Below are 18,821 nucleotides of genomic sequence, written 5' to 3'. Positions count from 1 at the left end.
TCACCCTTTAAATTCAAATTAATTGTCTAGAAGATTAATTAATCCATATAATTCACTTTTATCTTCAAAAGAAAAATGTCAAGACTTTGGATTAAATCTCTTTATCAGCTTCGATCTCATGTGCTCAAACTTTATTATGATGCTAAAAATCAAAACACTTCATGATCTTCGATTATTAATCTTATACTGTCAATCGCTACATTTCTTACCATTGCACAAAGTTTATACATTACAAACTCTCCCACAAGTAACCATTCAAACACACACATATTTATTAGTACAAACTCCACATACATATTGTTTGATGCTTAGTGAAATTTAGGTAATTTACTTCATCTAGGGACACTTGCGCCGGCCACCATGGGTAGTCATTGAGTAGTAGCAAGGGCAGAAGAGTTTCTGGTTCCCAAAAGTGCCTGGAGGCACGCAGCTGCAGCGAGCACAGCAAGTCCCACAAGCCCTCTTGCAGAGCTTCTGCCTTGAAGCCAAAGCACATCTTGCAGCACAAGCTTGTCCACAATCTAGTGTTATATGCCCAAAACAACTACGACTGCCTTTTCTGTTTTTACGGGCAACTCAGAATTATTTTCTGGTTACTAGTTCTAGTTGTTTTCGTGTGTCTTTCTTCATAAATTCTTGGAGGGCAAAATTCAATATGCATGGTGGATGAATTCTTGGTGAGTATATGATTACTAATTGGTCACACAGGCACCAATATGAGACAGTGAAAAAAGTTGGAATTTTTGATGCAGCTGGCATGCCATAAATAGTGTGACTAATTGGTTACTACTGTTGATTTGTTCAGTCTCATGTAAATTTTATTGAAGCATCATGGATATAATTTCATTTGTGGACTACACTCTTCTGAAAATGTGGGTTTGCAACCAATTGCCACTAAATCTTCTAGCAATTATGTTAGTTTAGGTAAAATCTGCTCTAAATCTATCCAAAAAAAATTGATGAATAAGTTGAGGTTCTAGTGTCACATTCTCTATTGTCTGTAGAAAACTTTCTATCACATAACTAATGCAAACTGATGTACAACCTATAAATCATATATATCAAACAAAATTTGGCAGACATAGCTCCTCAACTTGAATAAAAGTGCAAATTTAGTATGGCATGAAAAAGATTGCAAATTGGCCTTTATCTTTAGGAAAATATTCTTTACGCTCCCATTGTCATTTTAATAATATAATTTTTATTTATTAAATTATATGATAAAACAAATGATGGGGTGCAAATAATAAAGAATGGAGTACAAATAACATTCTCCTATATGCATTTCGAAATAATAATTGAATCTGAGTCATGGGTCGTGGCTGATTGGAAATAAACATGCATATGGTTCATACTTATCGATCGTTGGGGTGAGAAAACTACCTGAACTGTTGCTACTGATCTGTGTGACAAAAAAAGAAAATAACGTGTTAGCTACTAAAACTACAAGAAGAAAAAGATAAGAGTAAAAGGTGAAAATAAATAAATAAATAAATGGTAAGTTGTACCTTAAGATCATCACGATCCGCTTCAACAACAAGAAAAACAAGAAAAGAAAGTAAAAGTGTCAAGGGAAGCTTGGAAGTAGCCATGATTCTAAGCTTTTGCTGTCCTCTCTAGTTAAAAAGAAAGAGAAAACGATTTAGTAATTTAATTGAAAAGAAAAAGGCAGAAGACGAAAAACCATTCTTTTTTTTTTGTCAAAGATAGACAATTAGACAATTAATTAAATTAGAAACACTCAGGAGTTAACGGAGAAACCGGTCCAAAAGCAATCTAAGAGGAACCCACGTTCAGCCAAGACAGAACGAGATCCCTGTGAACCTTAAACCCAGAGTAAATACCCCACAATCTTCCGATGTGGGATGGTGACCCAACCCCCCCCTTCCCGGAGCACAGCCTCACCAAATAATTGGTATTTTTTTTTGTCAAAGATAGACAATTAATTAGATTAGAAACACTCAAGAGTTAACGGAGAAACCGGGCCGAAAGCAATCTAAGGGAGACCCACCAAGAACCCACGTTCAGCCAAGACAGAATGAGGTCACCGTAGACCTTAAACCCAGAGTAAATTGCTTTCGAGCATTCAAATTGCATGGATATTGGCAATAGCTTTATTAATCTGCATGGACGTGGCAATTATAGAGCTGAGTCAGCAAACCGGAGGGTGAATGAGATAACGCATGGGGACTTGAGTAGCTCATGCTCATCAACAATCTCTTCAAAGATTTAAGCAATTTGCTTCTATATATATATAGTAATTTTTATATACACGGTCAATGTATACGCTATTACAGTTGGATGTATGACACATGAACAAATTTTAAATTTCAAATTCAAATTTTGCACATATGTCATATATTTAATGGTGATATTGCATATAAGATTAATTCATATATATATATATATGTATGTATGTATTCAAAGCCTATTTTCACTCTTTTTTGTTGGCTAGTTTAACTATAAGTACTAATAAGGGATCTATATCTATATCTATATAAATTTGAGAAGGGATTTTTAGCAACAAACCTCCACGCACCTTCCCACCCTCAATTCTATTTTTCTAGCATTTTAAATTTAATTTATTTCATAAAATACAACATGTCCATATGTGAAACACACCATCATGTTTCCATCAAATAAGAATTCTACTCCAACTAACATTCCTCCCTTCACATACCTTCATACTCCAATTAATACTCCTCTAATTAACAATTCCACTCCGATTAAAATTCCTCCAACCCAATAATAAAAGATAACAACATAATCGTGGACAACCATGTCAATCTCATTTTTGAAAATAGTGTATATCCATTGCAATGACGTAGTCGACACTATTGTCAAGTGATTATTTTCATATATCTTTAATTTTAATTATATTTTTTATTTTATATCACAATTTCTTCTTAACAAATACAATGTTAACATACAAGTTAGAGATCCCGGTGGTAACCTATACCTCGCTCTTCAAGACAGGCATGCATGATTCATATTTCGTTATAATTCTTCTTATCTTAGAGATTTAAAAGGGAAGGTATAAATTATTTATACGTATATATTTTTATACAATATTATTTACAAACTTTCTAAAACAAATGATAATTCTAAATTCCGTATGCTCTTAATTGTTAGGAAAATGGAGGTACATTGTTTGACCAACACATTATTCATGTAAAAATCGTGCATTCTCATTTATAGTACGAGATTCACAAAATTCAACAGAATTAATTAAACCCCCAATACTGGCATTCGTACTCAGAGTTGATTAGTGCGAAGAATGTTCCTACCTTCATGAAAGATTATCAAATCAAAGGCAAGATATTTGTAAGTATTTCATTTACTTATCGAATTAAATATTCAGTTACATTTAATTGAACCCTTATGTTGCTCAATTTATGATATAGATTTCTACTTCTTTTTTTTTCAGGATCCAACTTCCATCAATGTGGTAGTTTAAAAATAATGAGAATGTTTTTATCATATATTGAACTATTGCTACAAAATCTCATTTTTTAACTATACTTTTGTGTACCCTAAATTATACGAACAATTACATACATTTATTACTCTTTTCAAATTCCTCCCTCGGTTATAATTTTTTTCCAAAAAAATGATCTACTGTGAGGTGTTTAGACTAGTTAGTTTAAATTGTAAGCATTAGGGCAAGGACTTTGAGACTGAAGAAACACTTCCTTTAATTGATGATGTGTTGTAACTGAAGAAAAATGTATAATGTATTTTGATATACTAAAAAATTTGAAACCCGTTTGAATTGCTATTTTTTGAAGTTTTTATAGAAAAATATATTGTAATAATTTGATATATATGAAGTAAAAATAATAACATGCATTCATCAACTTCATATCAACCTGACCCGTGCATATGTCCGCATGACTTTATGTTCTTTTTTTTTTCATTTTTATCTAATTTTCAAAAGTTATCTAAACAAAAGTTTCGGTTTGGTTCCCAAAGTAAATTCAAAAAACCATCTCCAAATATTTTTTCAGTCAAAAATTGGACTCCATTCCACTGGGATTCTACCACCAGTAAATCTAAAATGAAACAAAATAAAAAATCATGATTACTCATATAACCCCCAAAAACCATACATATTCCACGGAAGAGCATGTGATTATGTGAATAACAATTGCAACCCAGAGTCCTACGAATGAATACTCACTGGTGCATTGCATGGAGTACTTGGTTCTAAATATTTGGTTTTATATCTACAGCTTATATTATATCCACGCCATACTTTGTTGCGCTGCTGGCACTCCACGTCATCCAATCCATCCCTCTGACTTTTGCCCTTATTTTTCATTATCCTTAAACTGGTAATTAAAACACCAAAAACGTTACTCACGTCTTCTCACCTTGGATTCATCGTTTTGTCCGTTTTCCAATTTCCTCGTCACACTTGGCATCCTTCCCCGCACTCTTTCTCTTGCTTTGTTACACCAACTGGACCACTGTACTTACTTGTCCCGTCAATCAATTCATCCTCCATCCCCAGTCTCTTGTTACAGAAACACACACTACACACAATAACAGACACACAAAAGAACCTGAATGGCTACATTGCGAGTTCCTGCATCTGTACCTCCTGCAGATGAGGATTGTGAGCAGCTTAGGAAAGCTTTTGCAGGTCCCTTTAATTTCTTTCTTTCATTGCTGATCAAATCTGTTATCTTTGATTATCTGTAATTCTTATGGTAGTGTGTAGACGATCTGTTAATTTTAGATGTACTATGCGAATTTTGGAAATGGCCATTTTAGTATGATGATTTCAAAGAATGTTTTTCTGGACTGGCTTCAATTTTGAAGTTTTGAACATGATCCTAGTAAGGTTTTTAAAGATCTAAGTTTTTTGGGACTTTTGATCATCTCTCGATATGATTAATGATCAGTGTGTTTTGCTTCGGTAGTGATATAAGCGTGGTTCTATCCTAGTCAATTTAAATAGTGTGATCTGTTGGATTACGTGGTTCAAAGACTCGGCCAAGTCTGGGTTGACTCAACACCGGAACGGAATTCTCCGATGAGATACCCGGACGAGTTGACTCCGAAATAATAAATTGCCAAGAATTCGGCCGAGACGGATAGAAATAGCCGAGTCGCCTGGAGTCATCCCGACAACTCGAATTTTTATTATTTTTGCTAATTTCGTAGTTAGCCAATGTCCTCCTATATTTGGAACCGTGTTGTTCCAATTTGTGCTGTTACTATCTTCTTTCTACTAGTTGTTTCTCCGTTGTTTGTGTGTAAAAAAAGTACTATTACCTGTTCTTGAAGTTCTTTAGGAAACTAATGCACTAAGAGGCCTTTTGCCCCACTTGAAGGAAATTTTGATCGAAATGGAGATTATTGTAAATATCATACCTCTTGTTTTGTATTTGACAAAAATCAGACATGAGGTGTTTGAATATATTACAGGATGGGGAACAAACGAGGACCTAATTATCCAGATCCTGGCTCACCGAAATGCAGCACAGCGTAAGTTGATTCGGGAAGTATATGCTGCAACTTATGGAGACGATCTTCTGAAAGATTTGGATGCTGAACTTTCTAGTGACTTTCAGGTGACCTTCAGACTCTTATGCTTCGTTTGAAACTATGTGAAAACATGTGTCGTTCATTTCCCAACACAGGGCTTTATGATTTATTATCTCGCTTGGTACTTCAGTTTTGTGTGTTTCTATTATCATCGTCTTTCCTCCTCTTTTTCCTTGTTTTCTTTGATTTGTTATCATCTAAAATAGTTTGAATTGCAAATGTTATGCCCTGGCTGATAAGACTGACATTGTAGGCTCTCCATTAGCATTTAAGGACACTTACGTGCATGTTCAAAACAGCGTGCAGTACTGCTATGGACACTTGATCCAGCTGAGCGTGATGCGCTCTTGGCTTATGAAGCTACAAAGAGGTTGACTGCTAGTAATTGGGTTATCATGGAAATTGCTTGTACCAGATCTTCACAAGATCTCTTCAAGGCGAGGCAGGCCTATCATGCTCGTTACAAGAGATCCATTGAGGAAGATGTTGCATATCATACAGCTGGGGACTTCCGTAAGGTATTACAGGATGCTTTCCATTTACTTCAGTTGTGTGATCATATGAATTTGATTCAACAACCTTTCCCAGTTGGTGAAACTACAAGTTTTTGAAGCATGGATCAAGCTTCTTACAATGTATAACACCATCCCGTGTAGTGATTATGATAATTTCGAATCCATTAACTTTTCCAATGTATTTCTACTATAAATCATTTCACTCTATTGTCTCCAATGAATTATTTACTCATGGTAAGTAATCTAGCACTATACAAAATGCATGGTAGTTCATTATACTTTCTGCAAAATGCACCATCCTTTTCTATTGTGCCGACGAATTAGAAACATTCTCTCAGCTGTTTGCTTTGTATTAACTAACTTCAAAAACAGCTTTTGGTCCCCCTAGTGACTGCATTCAGATATGAAGGAGATGACGTCAACATGACTTTAGCAAAATCAGAAGCTAAGCTACTTCACGAGAAGATATCTGAAAAGGCTTACAATAATGAGGAGATTATCAGGATTTTGACTACAAGGAGCAAGGCACAGCTCAATGCAACTCTCAACCAGTATAACAATGAGTTTGGGAATGCTATCAACAAGGTATGTTGCAATTCACAACTTATGTTCCAAAAACAAGAGTGCAAGTTATTCTGCAAACATGGAGTTTGCTGATGTGTCTGAATACTTTAGCTGAAATGTGCTATTAAAATATACAGTGGACCTGTTTTATGCAAATTATTGTATTGATGTCTATGCCTCTTTATTCATAGACTCAAAGTTAATTCTGCAAACACTGGGTCTGCTGATTCGTCTGAATAATTTGGCTGAAATTTGCTGCTATAAGACGCATACCTTAGTGGAACTTTGTTAATCTTCTGCGCAAATTAATGTCTTGATATCTATGCCTCTTTATCCATACAAGTCTGATAGTACTCATAGGACTCTATTCGACACTTATGGCATTTGCCATATATATTCAGTAATTGTCTTGTTCGTGCAGAATCTGAAAGATGATCCTAAAGATGAGTACCTCAAATTACTTAGAGCGACAATAAAGTGCCTGACGAGTTCCGAGAGATACTTTGAGAAGGTTCTTAGATTGGCTATCAACAGAGTGGGTACTGATGAATGGGCTCTCACTCGTGTTGTGACTACTCGAGCTGAGGTTGACTTGCAGCATGTCAAAGAAGAGTATCATAAAAGGAACAGTGTCCCCCTGGACCGTGCAATTGCTGGAGACACTTCTGGAGACTATGAGAAAATGCTTCTGGCTTTAACAGGGCATGGAGATCTTTGAGTAGCTCCTTGTTCTGCACTTTAAGAGCTTTTTATGTACGAAATACAGTCAGTAATAAGTGTTTAAAGTTCCATGACTTTGAAACATGAACTTCTGCTGGTTTGGTCAGTTAATGGCCAGAGAAACTGTGTGCTGTTATCTATGATTGGTTCAGAGTGTCCTTCAGAATTCTCTCTCTGGCTTGCACTTTCTGGTTAAAAATCAAGCAACATTTATTACGCATTACCTTAAAAAACTTGTTTGTAGGTAATAACCTCAATTAATTGATGGGATTGACAAGGCCAGTTAATATTTGAGCTAGAAATGATTCCTCCTTACTGATCATTCATGAAAATGTACTGATCATGCAGAAATTAGTACTGAGGTCTGCAATCAGGTTAAGGCCAACCAAATTGAAGCAAATGTACTACCGTATGTGAAAACTTATACTACCATGCTGTGTAGGCTTCATTTACTGATGCAGTAAATGGGAGGCAAAACAGGATGAGATTTTCCCCAGGACTTTAGAGAAAGAGACCTGTGAAACTCCTTCACCTGCTTGAATCAACCATGATCAGTTGATTTTCTCATAGGTTGTTTCTCCATTCGAGAGCTCATTCGGCTCAATCCGCAAAATGGACCTCAAAGGCAAGTATGATCACTAGGATGATATACTTGTATTTCTCAAAACGCAAGTATGATATACTTGTTACTGGTGGAGTTTGAAGACACTGAACGAATGGGTTTTCTATGATTTTATTACCCAAACTTGATTGCTAAACCAGCCTGGGAATATATGGTCAGATTTCCGATTTGTGAATATTCTGAGACTAGCATAAATACAATTAATATACGCACCATTTGCATCAACTTTGCACCGTCATTCACGACACAAAAAGAAGTGACAATCTTTTTTAAGCCCACTCAGATTGGCAATTGGCAAAGCTGGCATGTTGACACCAAAAAAAAAAAATTCTCCGTACTAGTGAGCAAATAGTGACAAATCAGAGGAGGGAAATAACAAGTTCGAACTTATAATGGTTTAGCTTGCCCATGGTTAACTCTCAGATAAATTTTGAAGGTTCTGAAAACGAAAGATCCTGAAATTGTTCTTATCTCATAATCCATACATTCAAAACCTATAAACTAGATTCCTAATTACTCACGAACCACAGATGTTCCTCCACAAAGTACAGGACACAAATTGTGGAGGAACATAGAGAGAGCTATTGGTCCTAGTTATTAAAACTTCCAGTTGCATGCAAATAGTTAGACCAAGGCAATGGTGCTCTCACCACCAGGGGGTTTGCGGACTCCACCCAAGAAGTCTCTAGCTTCAACCTTGCCATCAGCAAAAATATTGTTGCCACTCATTTCTTTCAGCTTCGCTGTGCTCAGATGCTTTTCAGCAGAGCCTGGAGGAACATCTCCTTTGAAAATGTCATTGCCAGTCAACTCTGCAAATTTGTGGTCATGTAGTTTCTTTGAAGTCTTGACAACTGGTTCTTCACCAAACAAGATGTTACTTTGACCGCCAGCAGGCTACAAAAGTTCAAACAAGACCATAAAAATTCCAGCATTTTGGACAACCAGTCCGAAAAGAATAGACTTTAGGTAATAGGTTGCAAAGAAACTGTCAAAAAAATTTCCCTAAATATAACAGATCCAAAAGCTGATATAGACATCATAATGACAATACAAATGCAAAATGCTATCCTAAAACATTCAACACAGAGAGAGAGAGAGAGAGAGAGAGTGAACGTGTGTGTGTGTGGCTGTTTGTTTGTACATGTGCATTATCAGCAGGCCATACGGGGTACAAGAACGAGAGATAAAGAGGAGAAAATGGAAGTTAATCTAACAGATGAGTCCCACGAGTTAACTTACATTAGAAACCTTGACTGATGTTCGTAGATTTCGCGGTGCAGGTTCTCCCATGTCCTTGCTTTCTTTTGCTTCCATAGAGCGCACAGCAGCCAATGATCTGGAAGGAGCTTCAGAAGGAGGGCCAAAGATATCATTACCGCTTAGTTCCTTGTTCTTCGCATCAGACAGCTGCTTCTTCATCTTACTATCAGCTTCGCTTTCCAGTGTTCCACTTAACTCCCGCTGCTTTGCAACCTCAGTAAGAGTTGTCGGCTTCTTTGGAGAAATCCTTTCTTCAGTACCAAAGGAGATCTGGCTGATTCCATTTGCAGCTTGCTAACAACAATCAAGAGCAATTGCATTCGCAGTCAAAAGACCTGTTATGGGCATCATGGTTTATAGAAGAATATGGCTGTATGGGCTTTATTCAGCCAATGGAAGGGATTCAGGCATGCTGAGAATACAGAGTTACTACAATTACATCTACAGATACCTGAACCATACGTACAGATGTCCTATTATTAGAAGAGACATGACCATTTCCAGATTCTGATGCACCATCTTCACTCTCTCCAGAAAATATTTTGCTTCCAGTAATCTCCTTCAACTTATATCCTGAGCATGGTTTCCTGAACACACGAACAAACCGCAGCAAATAAGAGCTCAAATGCTAAGAATCAAGGTTCCAAATTGCACTATGCAACGATGCTAAATCAATCATGAGCGTCTGGCACATTTTAACAATTTACTTTTGAATATACTACATTTTAGTATGCAAAAGATGAAAATGCTTGGAAAGAAATGGACCAGATGATGTTTCCACAAGCCTAATGACATGCTCAAATTGTCTGTTCTAAACTGACTGCCATAAAATTAAACGAACTTTCACCTTTAGAAACTCAAGCTTTACAAACATCTTGACAAGAAGACTTTGACCTTTCATGTTTCTACATGGCAACAGAACCTAATGACATGCAGTTTTTAAGAGTTCGAGCGGCTCATATAGCACCTTGGAAAGACTTATACACAAAAATGAAAAAAAGCAGGGATTATGGTGATTGGTTAGCATTGATATATAGTGACATCACATTGACCAGTAAAGGCAACTTATTACGTATGTCACTTGGATATACATCAGCAACAAAAGCCAAGACCTATGCTTATATTGACATGCAAAAATATTACCTTTGCAGAAACAATTACCTAAACATCTTATCTTGCTATTGCAAAGCATGATTCTTGACGGGTGTTAAAGAGTCTAGCCATACACACATGCACACGCAAGTAAAACACAAGCATCTCCCTGATTGCTACAATGCAACATTCAGATATACATAGGATCCTAGCAATCAAGAACATTCAGCCAGGTTAGCTTTTGGTCAAAACTTGGCATTCCAATTATAAGTATCATTTTTTAAATCGAAGAACCACATATTCCAGAACCACTTGCCATTGACCTCTTGAATGGGAAATGTTATTTGCACTCTATTTTTTGTTATGTGCACCCACCATTTATTTTATCATATAGTCTAATAAATGAAAACTATATGATTAAAATGATATTGGAAGTGTGATTAACAAAAGTGGGAGTGCAAATAACATTTTCCAAAATTGTACTCCAGTTGTTAATCAAATAATCGAAAAGCCAACAAAAGTTACCCCCATACGTATAGCTGTATTTAAGCAAAATATCTTCCAAAGTACGAAGTAAGCTACATTAATTCCAGTTAAAGAAAAAGTCACAGGTTATATCAAAGTGAAAACGTAAATTAGGTAGTAAGATTCAGAAAACATGTAAGTTCAACCAAATATGTAATATTTTTCTGTTTATATTCTACTCATAAACCAATATTACCCAAAATATTTCCCAAAAAGGAAAGCCATCGGAGAAAAAAATAAATCTTTAAAATAGATGCATAATACAAATAATTTCACTGCTGAAACAGTAATTATCTACTAAATAAACATAAAAACTGAAGCATGGACTCACAGATCCATTATACTATCATCCAACTTCTAGTAAATTAATACAGGAAAAATGCAAATAAGAAAAACCCAAAAAAAGAAATAGGGGTCTAGATTCTTGACAATGCAAGTAAAGTTTCAAACTTGACATCTTAATTTGCATCTCAGTGCAACTTCTCCTGAATTATACAAGCAAAAACAAAAAAAAAGAAAAAGAAAAAAGATATGCATCTGATTACAATAACCTTCTGTTGAGACTTTCAGCTTCCTCATCAGTGATCTGTCCTCCAAACACCACCTTACCAATCCCATCTGCTGGCTACAATAATTTCAACCAGAAAAAAAGAAAAAGAAAAACATTAAAAAGAGTACAATTCTAAATCTCCGGCTACAATGCAGTGCATTTTAAAGTTGCTAGTTAAACAAGAAGGTGTACCTGCTGGGGACGAGTGGCAGAGCGGGAGACATTGGCAGAGGCGGAGGTGGAGGAGTCGGACGGAGGCGCCTCCGACCATGTCAGCAAGTCGGCCGTGGAAGTATGGGGCTTCCGGGCAGGCGTTACTCTCTCCATTTCTTTTCTTTTTTTTTTTAATCCCTTTCGTCTCTCTCCTTTTTCTGTGCTTTTTGTTTTGAACTGAAAGTCTGAAAGGTTTAGTTGAAAATATCCGGAGAGCTGTTGTAGACTGTATAGACAGTAGACACCACAAAGAAAGAATATCTGAATCTATCGTTATCAGTCTTAAAATCTTACTTAACACGTGTACTTATTAGGTCCCACCATTTAAGATTCTTCATTTTCATTTTCTTCGTTTTATTTATGAATCGATAACATTGGCAAATAGTTATTGGGCATTATTTTTTCAATTTTATTTGCTTACATCATTATTACGATTTTCAATACACCTTTTTATCTTCCCAATTACCTTTTTATCTCACATACATCACATCACAAAAAGTATTACAGTAGAAATATCCCAAATAACTTACAATCCAAACAAACCCCATGGTTTGGGAAGTTCATTTTCTGCGAAGAGTTCACTTAAACTATGTGGCTTTAAAAATATTATAGATATGTCTTTTATAGATACAAATATCGTAATTACATTTTAATTTTAGAGCAAAAAATTTCAGCTGCTATTAAATTATTACTAGTGTTGACTTTGACCATCAAATAAATTTTCATCGTAAATTAACAACTATACTAACTAATCATCACAGCTGTGGCCATTTCATGGATTTTGGTTTTTAATCTACAAAATAATCAAAACACCCATCGTTATTTTTGTCCACCACTAACTCAACCGTATACTCTTGCTTCATTAAGCTCCAACGAATAACTAACTCTTAATGAAACAACTACGATGCTAAAAGTATCAGATCCTATTTCTTGCAATTCTTAAAGATCAATGCATGTGGTCTTTTCGCCAACTTCAGAATTCATCCAATATAATTAATATTTAGTGGTGAACAAAAATACCCCTAAGCATTCTGATTATTTTGTAGATTAAGAGTCAAATCCATGAAATGATCACAGCTGTATTGATTAGTTAATTGAGTAACTAATTTGTAACGAAAAATTGTTTGATGGTCAAAAGTCGGCACAAGTAGTACTTTAATTGCTACTTTTTTGCCCTTCATTTTATTAATCAATTTTGTATTTCACATATATCAAATGATTAAGAAAAACTTGAAATATTATTCTGAACAAATTCTCCAAATATATATATATATATATATATATATATATATACACACACGCATACACTCGAATAAAGGAAGTTTCTTCTGTGCCTTTTACTTGCCAGAATGTTAGTTTTATTTTTGGAAAGAAGGTGTACAATTTTTCATTTTCAGAAAAAACTTTTGCTCTACCACTAACATAAACTTTAGAAAAGGTAATGTAGACACCAAATTTTTGGTGTAATTTCATTTTTAGTTTTTTACTTGTCGTGTTCATTTTTAGTTTTTAGTTTCCAGTTTTATTTTTTAAGTTTTATCATAGAATTTGTTGAAAAAAAGAAAAAGGAAAAAAAAGCATTCAAAAAAAATATGATTTAGTCGTTTGTAATTTAAATTCAATGCTTTCTTGAAAGAAAAAATGAAAAATATGAAAAATGAAAAATGAAACAAAAAAGATGGAAAAATGGCCATTTTTGTTGTTTTTAGTTGTTTAGTTTTTAAATTATTTTCATTATTATTATTTACCTGGTTTTTGGCAATTTGTTATTATTATTATTATTTATATTTTATCATTTCTGTATTTATTAAGTTAAAAAAAAAAAAAAAAAAAGAAACGCGGCATGATGCTGCGTTTTGCCGCAGCTTGCAATCTGAGAGCTTCGGGCAGCCCTTGGCTGCAAATACAGAAAAAGGACTGAAGGTTTAGGGTTGGTTTTGTCCCCCATATAAATACAAAATGAAAGCAACAGCCGCAAGGTAGAGAGAATCTGGGGGAAGTTTTTTGGGGAGCCGCAAGAAAGAGAAACAACGGCTGTAGGAGAACAACAGAGAAAAGAGGAGGTTTTGGAGAGAGGGGGGACGGATGGAGAGAACCAACGAGGGATAGAAGGACAAGAAAAAGAGAAAGGAAGAAAGGGAGCCGAGAGAGTTTTGGGGAGAGTGGTCGGCTGAAAGAAAGAGAAATCTGGGCTGAGGTCTGAGAGAGAAAGGAGAGTTTCAGCAGGAGCAGAGGGAAATCTGGAAATTGGAGAAGGTTCCTTCGAGGATTCGAACGATAGTCATAAGCAAGGAAAGCTCCAACCACCAGTCCACGCCTATTGCTGCTGCGGCCTGTCGACCACCTCCAACACCGCCACCATCCAAGTTCAAGTTGGTTTCAGAAACGAAAGCATTGTAAGTTTTCTCTTTAGGATTCGGTTCCTTTCAAGTGTCAAAGCATGGCTTCCGTCAATTCGTTTATGGCCATATTTATGTTGGGGTATGATTATTTCACCATATTAGTCTGCCACGCCGTGGGTTTGATGGAAAGCTCAGAATTTTGTAATCATAAGATGAACATGTCTGGGCAAGTCCTGCCCCTCCGTTTAGATTTGATTTCTTTTCTTTTGCATGTTTTGACCGCGGCTTGATGATAAATTGGGAGGATTGAATCCTTGTTGTTTTGCTATTAAAATTTGTTGCTGCCATGAGAGTTTGCTAGATGTCAAAGCATCCGAAAGCTTCGGAAAATAACCAAAAGTTGGCATATGTTCCTTCGAATTTTCCGGGCTCAAATTTATAGTTTCATATTGAGCAGAATGTTGTTTCAATGCTTTGCAAGATGTCCTGTTAAGTTTTCTGTTTGGATGGGTGAAGATGGGTTGGCATGTTTGAGCCTAAAATGTTTGAATCGTGTTTGAGCATTTGCTGGAAAATGCATCTCAGTTCATTGAACCAGAAACTCACGGCCTTGTCTTGTTGCTTTCTTCCATTTCGGTTCCAAGCTTGACTGAATTTATTAGATGATAATTCCAGCTTGTTTCTGTTTGGTTTGCTTGCATAAACGTGTTTAATTGGAATAAGGAAATGGCATGAACATGGTTGGGGAAGAAAAGAACATTTCTGCGGCGTAGTTACGTTGACACTATGGGAAGCGAAATAGTGCTGCAGAAAATGATAGCTGGTTCTGTTTTCTCTGCAGCGGCATTCTCTCTGTTCTTTTTCCTCATTGGTTTTCATCTGTTTTCAATGGTTTAGTGCTCAAGTTTGGTTTGTGTTAATCAAACTGTCCAGGTTTAAAATGGTTTCAATGATGGCCTTTGTCATTTTTTTTGAAGTCTTGTATGAAATCTGTTTTGAGAAGCTGGAAGCTGCCGAACCATTTGAGTTTTATCCCAGAATTTTGAATGACATCTTCTTGAATTTCCAGCTTGTTAGGATCATGGTGGTGGTATAGTTAATGGTTTGGTTTAGAGCTGTGATGTGGGATTCATATGAATTGGGTTGGCAAACAATGAACTTTGTGCATTTTGCTGGTATGAAACACGCATGATTTGAGGCTGCAAAAGCTTGCAGCAGAAATTTGCAAAAGCTTCTTGTTTTGTTTTGTCATATGAGACCTGCATAAAGTACTCCAAGAATCCCATTTGTTGTCAAGTTGTATCCATGTTTGACTGGGAATAGATCAAAAAGTTGCATGAATCTTGCTTGCCGAGAGTCGCTTGGGGTTGTGACAGCTTTTGTTTTGCTTTGTTTGCATGAAAGTTTTCCAGAGTTTGCATGATCTCAGCTTCAGTTTGTATGATTGGAATGATGAATGTTGCTGTTGGTTTGGTTTTAGATTAAAACTTTGATGTTTGTTTGAAAAGTTTTTAGTTCAAGATGGTGTTTTGAAGTTGAAATCCACTTGCGGAAATAGAAATGGCCGGACTGCTTTACTTGTTGAAACATTGTTGCAGAAATCTTCTACGTTGCATGCATGGATAATTGCTACAAATTGCTCTTTAACCCCCCAAGTTCCCCATTGACTCACTATGGCCCAATTACATTCCATGTTCTTACAATTAGGTCCTAAAACACTTGCATTTTGACCCCCTAAATTCCCCCCTTGTCTTGTTATGGTCCAATTAGTTGAATAATTTAATCACTTTTGTCATTCTAGAATCTTAATTGCTTTTGGTTTGCTTTGACATGATTTTGGGTAAGACGTTTAGTGAGTTTTAGGATGCATTTTGAGGTTCAATAAGTTTTAATAGATTTTTTTTAGTTTGGATTTGTGTTCTAATCGCATTTTTGCATTTGATTTTTTATGGGTCTCATCTTAAGTCATCAATTTTGATATTTTATTTTACTCTCTTTCAGAAATTTTCAGTCCTTCTAATTAAGTCCCTCTTGCATTAATTGCTTTGTACATGGTTGGTTTGTCTATGAAAATACTTTAGTTGACTCAATTTAGTGCTTAACTTTCATTTTTCATATTTAATTTTTGTTTCATGTGATTATTTGATAATTTAAGTGGTACCTTGACCTTTTTATTATTTTGGAGGGTAAGTTAGTAATTTCACTACGTTAGGGCGTCGCTTCAAGGGAGGTACACTCTATCCTTCATTTGCACTTCATTTGACCCTACGTGCTCCTATGTGTTATGTGAATATGCATGCCTACTCCGCTTTCCTTACCTCCTTGCATGCATTTACTTGTTTTTTACTTTTATTTAAGTTTTATGGGGTATGTGTACACCTCTTGGCTTGTAATAGATAGGGCTCGGAGAGCATCTGGTCCATTTTCCTTTCCCCTTTATGCTTTCATGGGGTATGTGTACACCTCTTGGCTTGTAATAGATAGGGCTCGGAGAGCATCTGGTCCGTTTCCCCTTCCCCTTGGTTGCTTGTTTTTGTTGCTACATGTTTAATTGCTTTAGTAGGCTCTTGCATCTAGTCGAGCATGCTAAGTGCTACGTGTTACGTGTTTACGAGCGTTTTGGCATGTCTACTTGCTTTCATAATCATGAATGAATGGAATGGATGAATGTACGCCACCACACTAGTCCAACGCTAGTTGTGGCTCATTATTTCATTAGGAATTCATAGAAAGGGCTAGTCCAATGCTAGACCCAATAGGTTCTTTTTTCCTTTTTTTCATTAAGTGCATGATCACCACATATCATGCATTTTTCTTAGTTTTATCACTTGGCATGCTCCTCGAACCCCCTTTCCCTTCATTTTAGGATTTTTGCATATCATGATAGTTGTAGGGTCCATTTGCTTGAGGGTCCCCTTCTGATAAGGGGAACGAGCGAGTGTGGCTACTCGATAGCCTTAGCACGCTAGTTTCGCCTTCTAATCAAAGGGAAAATCGAAGTCGACAAGTTAGGAGTCATTCCCATACCCGACCTGATGCATTCCCTTAGGTTCATTCATTCTCATTTATCACTCACTCATTCTTTTCAATTCACATTTTCCTTTCCTTATTGTTCATTTTGATTTCTACTTCACAAAATTGCATTTAATTACACCTATATGCACTTATCACTATATTTCATACACTTGCACACAAACACTTGGAATTTTCATACAATTGCACACGTGCACCTTTTCATACACTTGCACACAAACACTTGGATTTTTAATTTCTTTCATACACTTTCACACTTGCACACTTGAGTCTCATTTGCATTAATCGACCTCTATGGGGTTTTCCTTTGTTGGCCGCCACAATTCATGTGGTTTGGGACCAAAAGCCTCACGAGAGACATCGTAGAATTTAGGATTGCATTTTCCTTTCCGTTTTGCATTCATATAGTCATATCCAACATGCGAACATACATTGGGTAGAAAACTAGGAGAGGTAAGGTTAAGTCGCGCAACTAGTCTTGGCTAGGTCAAAGGGGTGCCTTGGATTCTATCCTTGCCTTCCCCTTTGTCAAACGTGACCCCCGAACCTTTTTCTTTGGCTTACGTGGACTAGGAGTTGTTTTAAAAAGGGTTTTCACCACTTTGTCTTTAAAAACACTTTTTGGGTGACTTGGTACACCCCCAATCTATACCAAGTGGCGACTCCGTTTTCATATTAAAAAAACCCTTTTTAAAATTTCATTTGGCCAAATCGTCGCTTTCCAAAGTCCCATGGCCTTTTACTTTTCCGTTTTTTGCACACGTTCACACACCACACTTCACACACCACACAAACATCACATCACACACATCATTCACTCATTCAAAAAGTGGGGCGCGACAGTTGGCGACTCCACTGGGGATTTCCTAAGTGGGTCCAAGCATTTGATTTGACCATTCTTTTCCCTTTTCTACCCTTTTTATGCATAGCATTTGGATATTAGGGTTGCATTTTTCTATTTTTAGGACTTTTGGCCTTGCACGCGTATTAAACTACTCCCTCACTCACGTATGTATGATTGGTTGTTTGGATGAATATTTTATTTGTTTTATTCCGCGCTCGCATTGCATTTGGGGGGGTGTGTCACCTTAGAGCCTCGCGTTGGTTCTTGATCTCTCCCCTCCAAACGAGCACTAGCATACGCGCATACGCTTTAATTATTTTTACCCCTCATTTATTTTTCTTTTAGTGGCTTGTCACGCCACTCCACCCTATTAGGATTTTAGGCGACCCACTTGGACATGTGATCGTATCACGACGTGTGCGTAGCATGATCCGAGGGGTCACTCGATCTTCCGCTTTAAACTTTAGGTTGATAACCTATTAGTTTTTAGTCGAAGGTTGAGGATTTTTTTAGATTCGCCCAGACGGGTAGCCGTAACACGACGTGTGCGTAGCAACGTCTGGGGAATCGCTCGAGCCACCGACAAGGAACCTTGGAAGTGATGACCCTTGGTTTCCAAGTCTGAAGGCTCGGGGACCTATGACTTATCGAGTCTAGATGCATTAGTGAACCCTAACCTCATGCATCCATAATAGTTTACCTAGGATAGCGTCTGCCTTACCCTATTAGGGATACTATTCACGAGGGGAGGGGTCCAACCCCTTTCTCCTTTTATCGCTTTATTTCTTTGTGCTGATTTCGTTGCCACAATGTGTATGTGTATTTGTCTTGGCTGAACTAACTTTTCTTGATTTTGTGTCCCCATTGCATTCACAAACCCTAGCAAATAAGAGGTCTGGCATGACCTTCTTTTAGAACCTACCCTCGTAAATAGGTTCTTTTAGAACCTACCCTCGTAAATAGGTTATTGCACGTTTAAAGATTT

At 36.6% G+C, this 18,821-nt stretch overlaps 3 protein-coding genes across 4 annotated transcripts; 1 reads left to right on the top strand and 2 right to left on the bottom strand.

The window, feature by feature from the left end:
* Window positions 1-336: 336 nt before the first annotated feature.
* On the bottom strand, window positions 337-1,592 carry LOC113776768 (gibberellin-regulated protein 1-like). Its single transcript, XM_027321828.1, has 3 exons — window positions 1,509-1,592; window positions 1,384-1,402; window positions 337-521 (listed from the first exon to the last, which is right to left on the bottom strand). The coding sequence occupies exons 1-3, from the start codon at window positions 1,590-1,592 to the stop codon at window positions 337-339; spliced, it is 288 nt and encodes a 95-aa protein (XP_027177629.1).
* Window positions 1,593-4,379: 2,787 nt separating this feature from the next.
* On the top strand, window positions 4,380-7,585 carry LOC113777933 (annexin D2-like). The gene is made up of 5 exons (XM_027323167.1): window positions 4,380-4,645; window positions 5,434-5,579; window positions 5,853-6,071; window positions 6,441-6,653; window positions 7,054-7,585. Exons 1-5 carry the CDS (start codon window positions 4,570-4,572, stop codon window positions 7,348-7,350), a joined length of 951 nt encoding a protein of 316 aa, XP_027178968.1. The 5' UTR covers window positions 4,380-4,569; the 3' UTR covers window positions 7,351-7,585.
* Window positions 7,586-8,339: 754 nt separating this feature from the next.
* Window positions 8,340-11,806, bottom strand: LOC113778574. Of its 2 annotated transcripts, none has more exons than XM_027324015.1 (5): window positions 11,597-11,806; window positions 11,406-11,479; window positions 9,704-9,824; window positions 9,217-9,531; window positions 8,340-8,871 (listed from the first exon to the last, which is right to left on the bottom strand). In XM_027324015.1, the coding sequence occupies exons 1-5, from the start codon at window positions 11,729-11,731 to the stop codon at window positions 8,599-8,601; spliced, it is 918 nt and encodes a 305-aa protein (XP_027179816.1). In that variant the 5' UTR covers window positions 11,732-11,806; the 3' UTR covers window positions 8,340-8,598. The 2 variants fall into 2 exon arrangements, with proteins under 2 accessions (XP_027179816.1, XP_027179815.1); XM_027324014.1 differs by having other exon boundaries at window positions 9,689-9,824; window positions 11,597-11,805.
* Window positions 11,807-18,821: the final 7,015 nt, after the last annotated feature.

The sequence above is a fragment of the Coffea eugenioides genome, chromosome 7, assembly GCF_003713205.1.
Source record: "Coffea eugenioides isolate CCC68of chromosome 7, Ceug_1.0, whole genome shotgun sequence".
Classification (NCBI taxonomy): Eukaryota; Viridiplantae; Streptophyta; class Magnoliopsida; order Gentianales; family Rubiaceae; genus Coffea; species Coffea eugenioides.
Note: the sequence above shows the minus strand (reverse complement) of the source record. Positions and strands in the feature narration are given on the sequence as shown.

Excerpts from the sequence above, each read along its gene's own strand:
- LOC113778574 (XM_027324014.1), bottom strand. The coding sequence starts at position 11,731 with ATGGAGAGAGTAACGCCTGCCCGGAAGCCCCATACTTCCACGGCCGAC. Across the intron at positions 11,480-11,596 it reads CTGCCACTCGTCCCCAGCAG|CCAGCAGATGGGATTGGTAA; the intron begins GTACACCTTCTT and ends AAATTATTGTAG. Across the intron at positions 8,872-9,216 it reads CATCAGTCAAGGTTTCTAAT|CCTGCTGGCGGTCAAAGTAA; the intron begins GTAAGTTAACTC and ends GAACTTTTGTAG.
- LOC113777933 (XM_027323167.1), top strand. The coding sequence starts at position 4,570 with ATGGCTACATTGCGAGTTCCTGCATCTGTACCTCCTGCAGATGAGGAT. Across the intron at positions 4,646-5,433 it reads GCTTAGGAAAGCTTTTGCAG|GATGGGGAACAAACGAGGAC; the intron begins GTCCCTTTAATT and ends AATATATTACAG. Across the intron at positions 6,654-7,053 it reads TTGGGAATGCTATCAACAAG|AATCTGAAAGATGATCCTAA; the intron begins GTATGTTGCAAT and ends TTGTTCGTGCAG.
- LOC113776768 (XM_027321828.1), bottom strand. The coding sequence starts at position 1,592 with ATGGCTACTTCCAAGCTTCCCTTGACACTTTTACTTTCTTTTCTTGTT.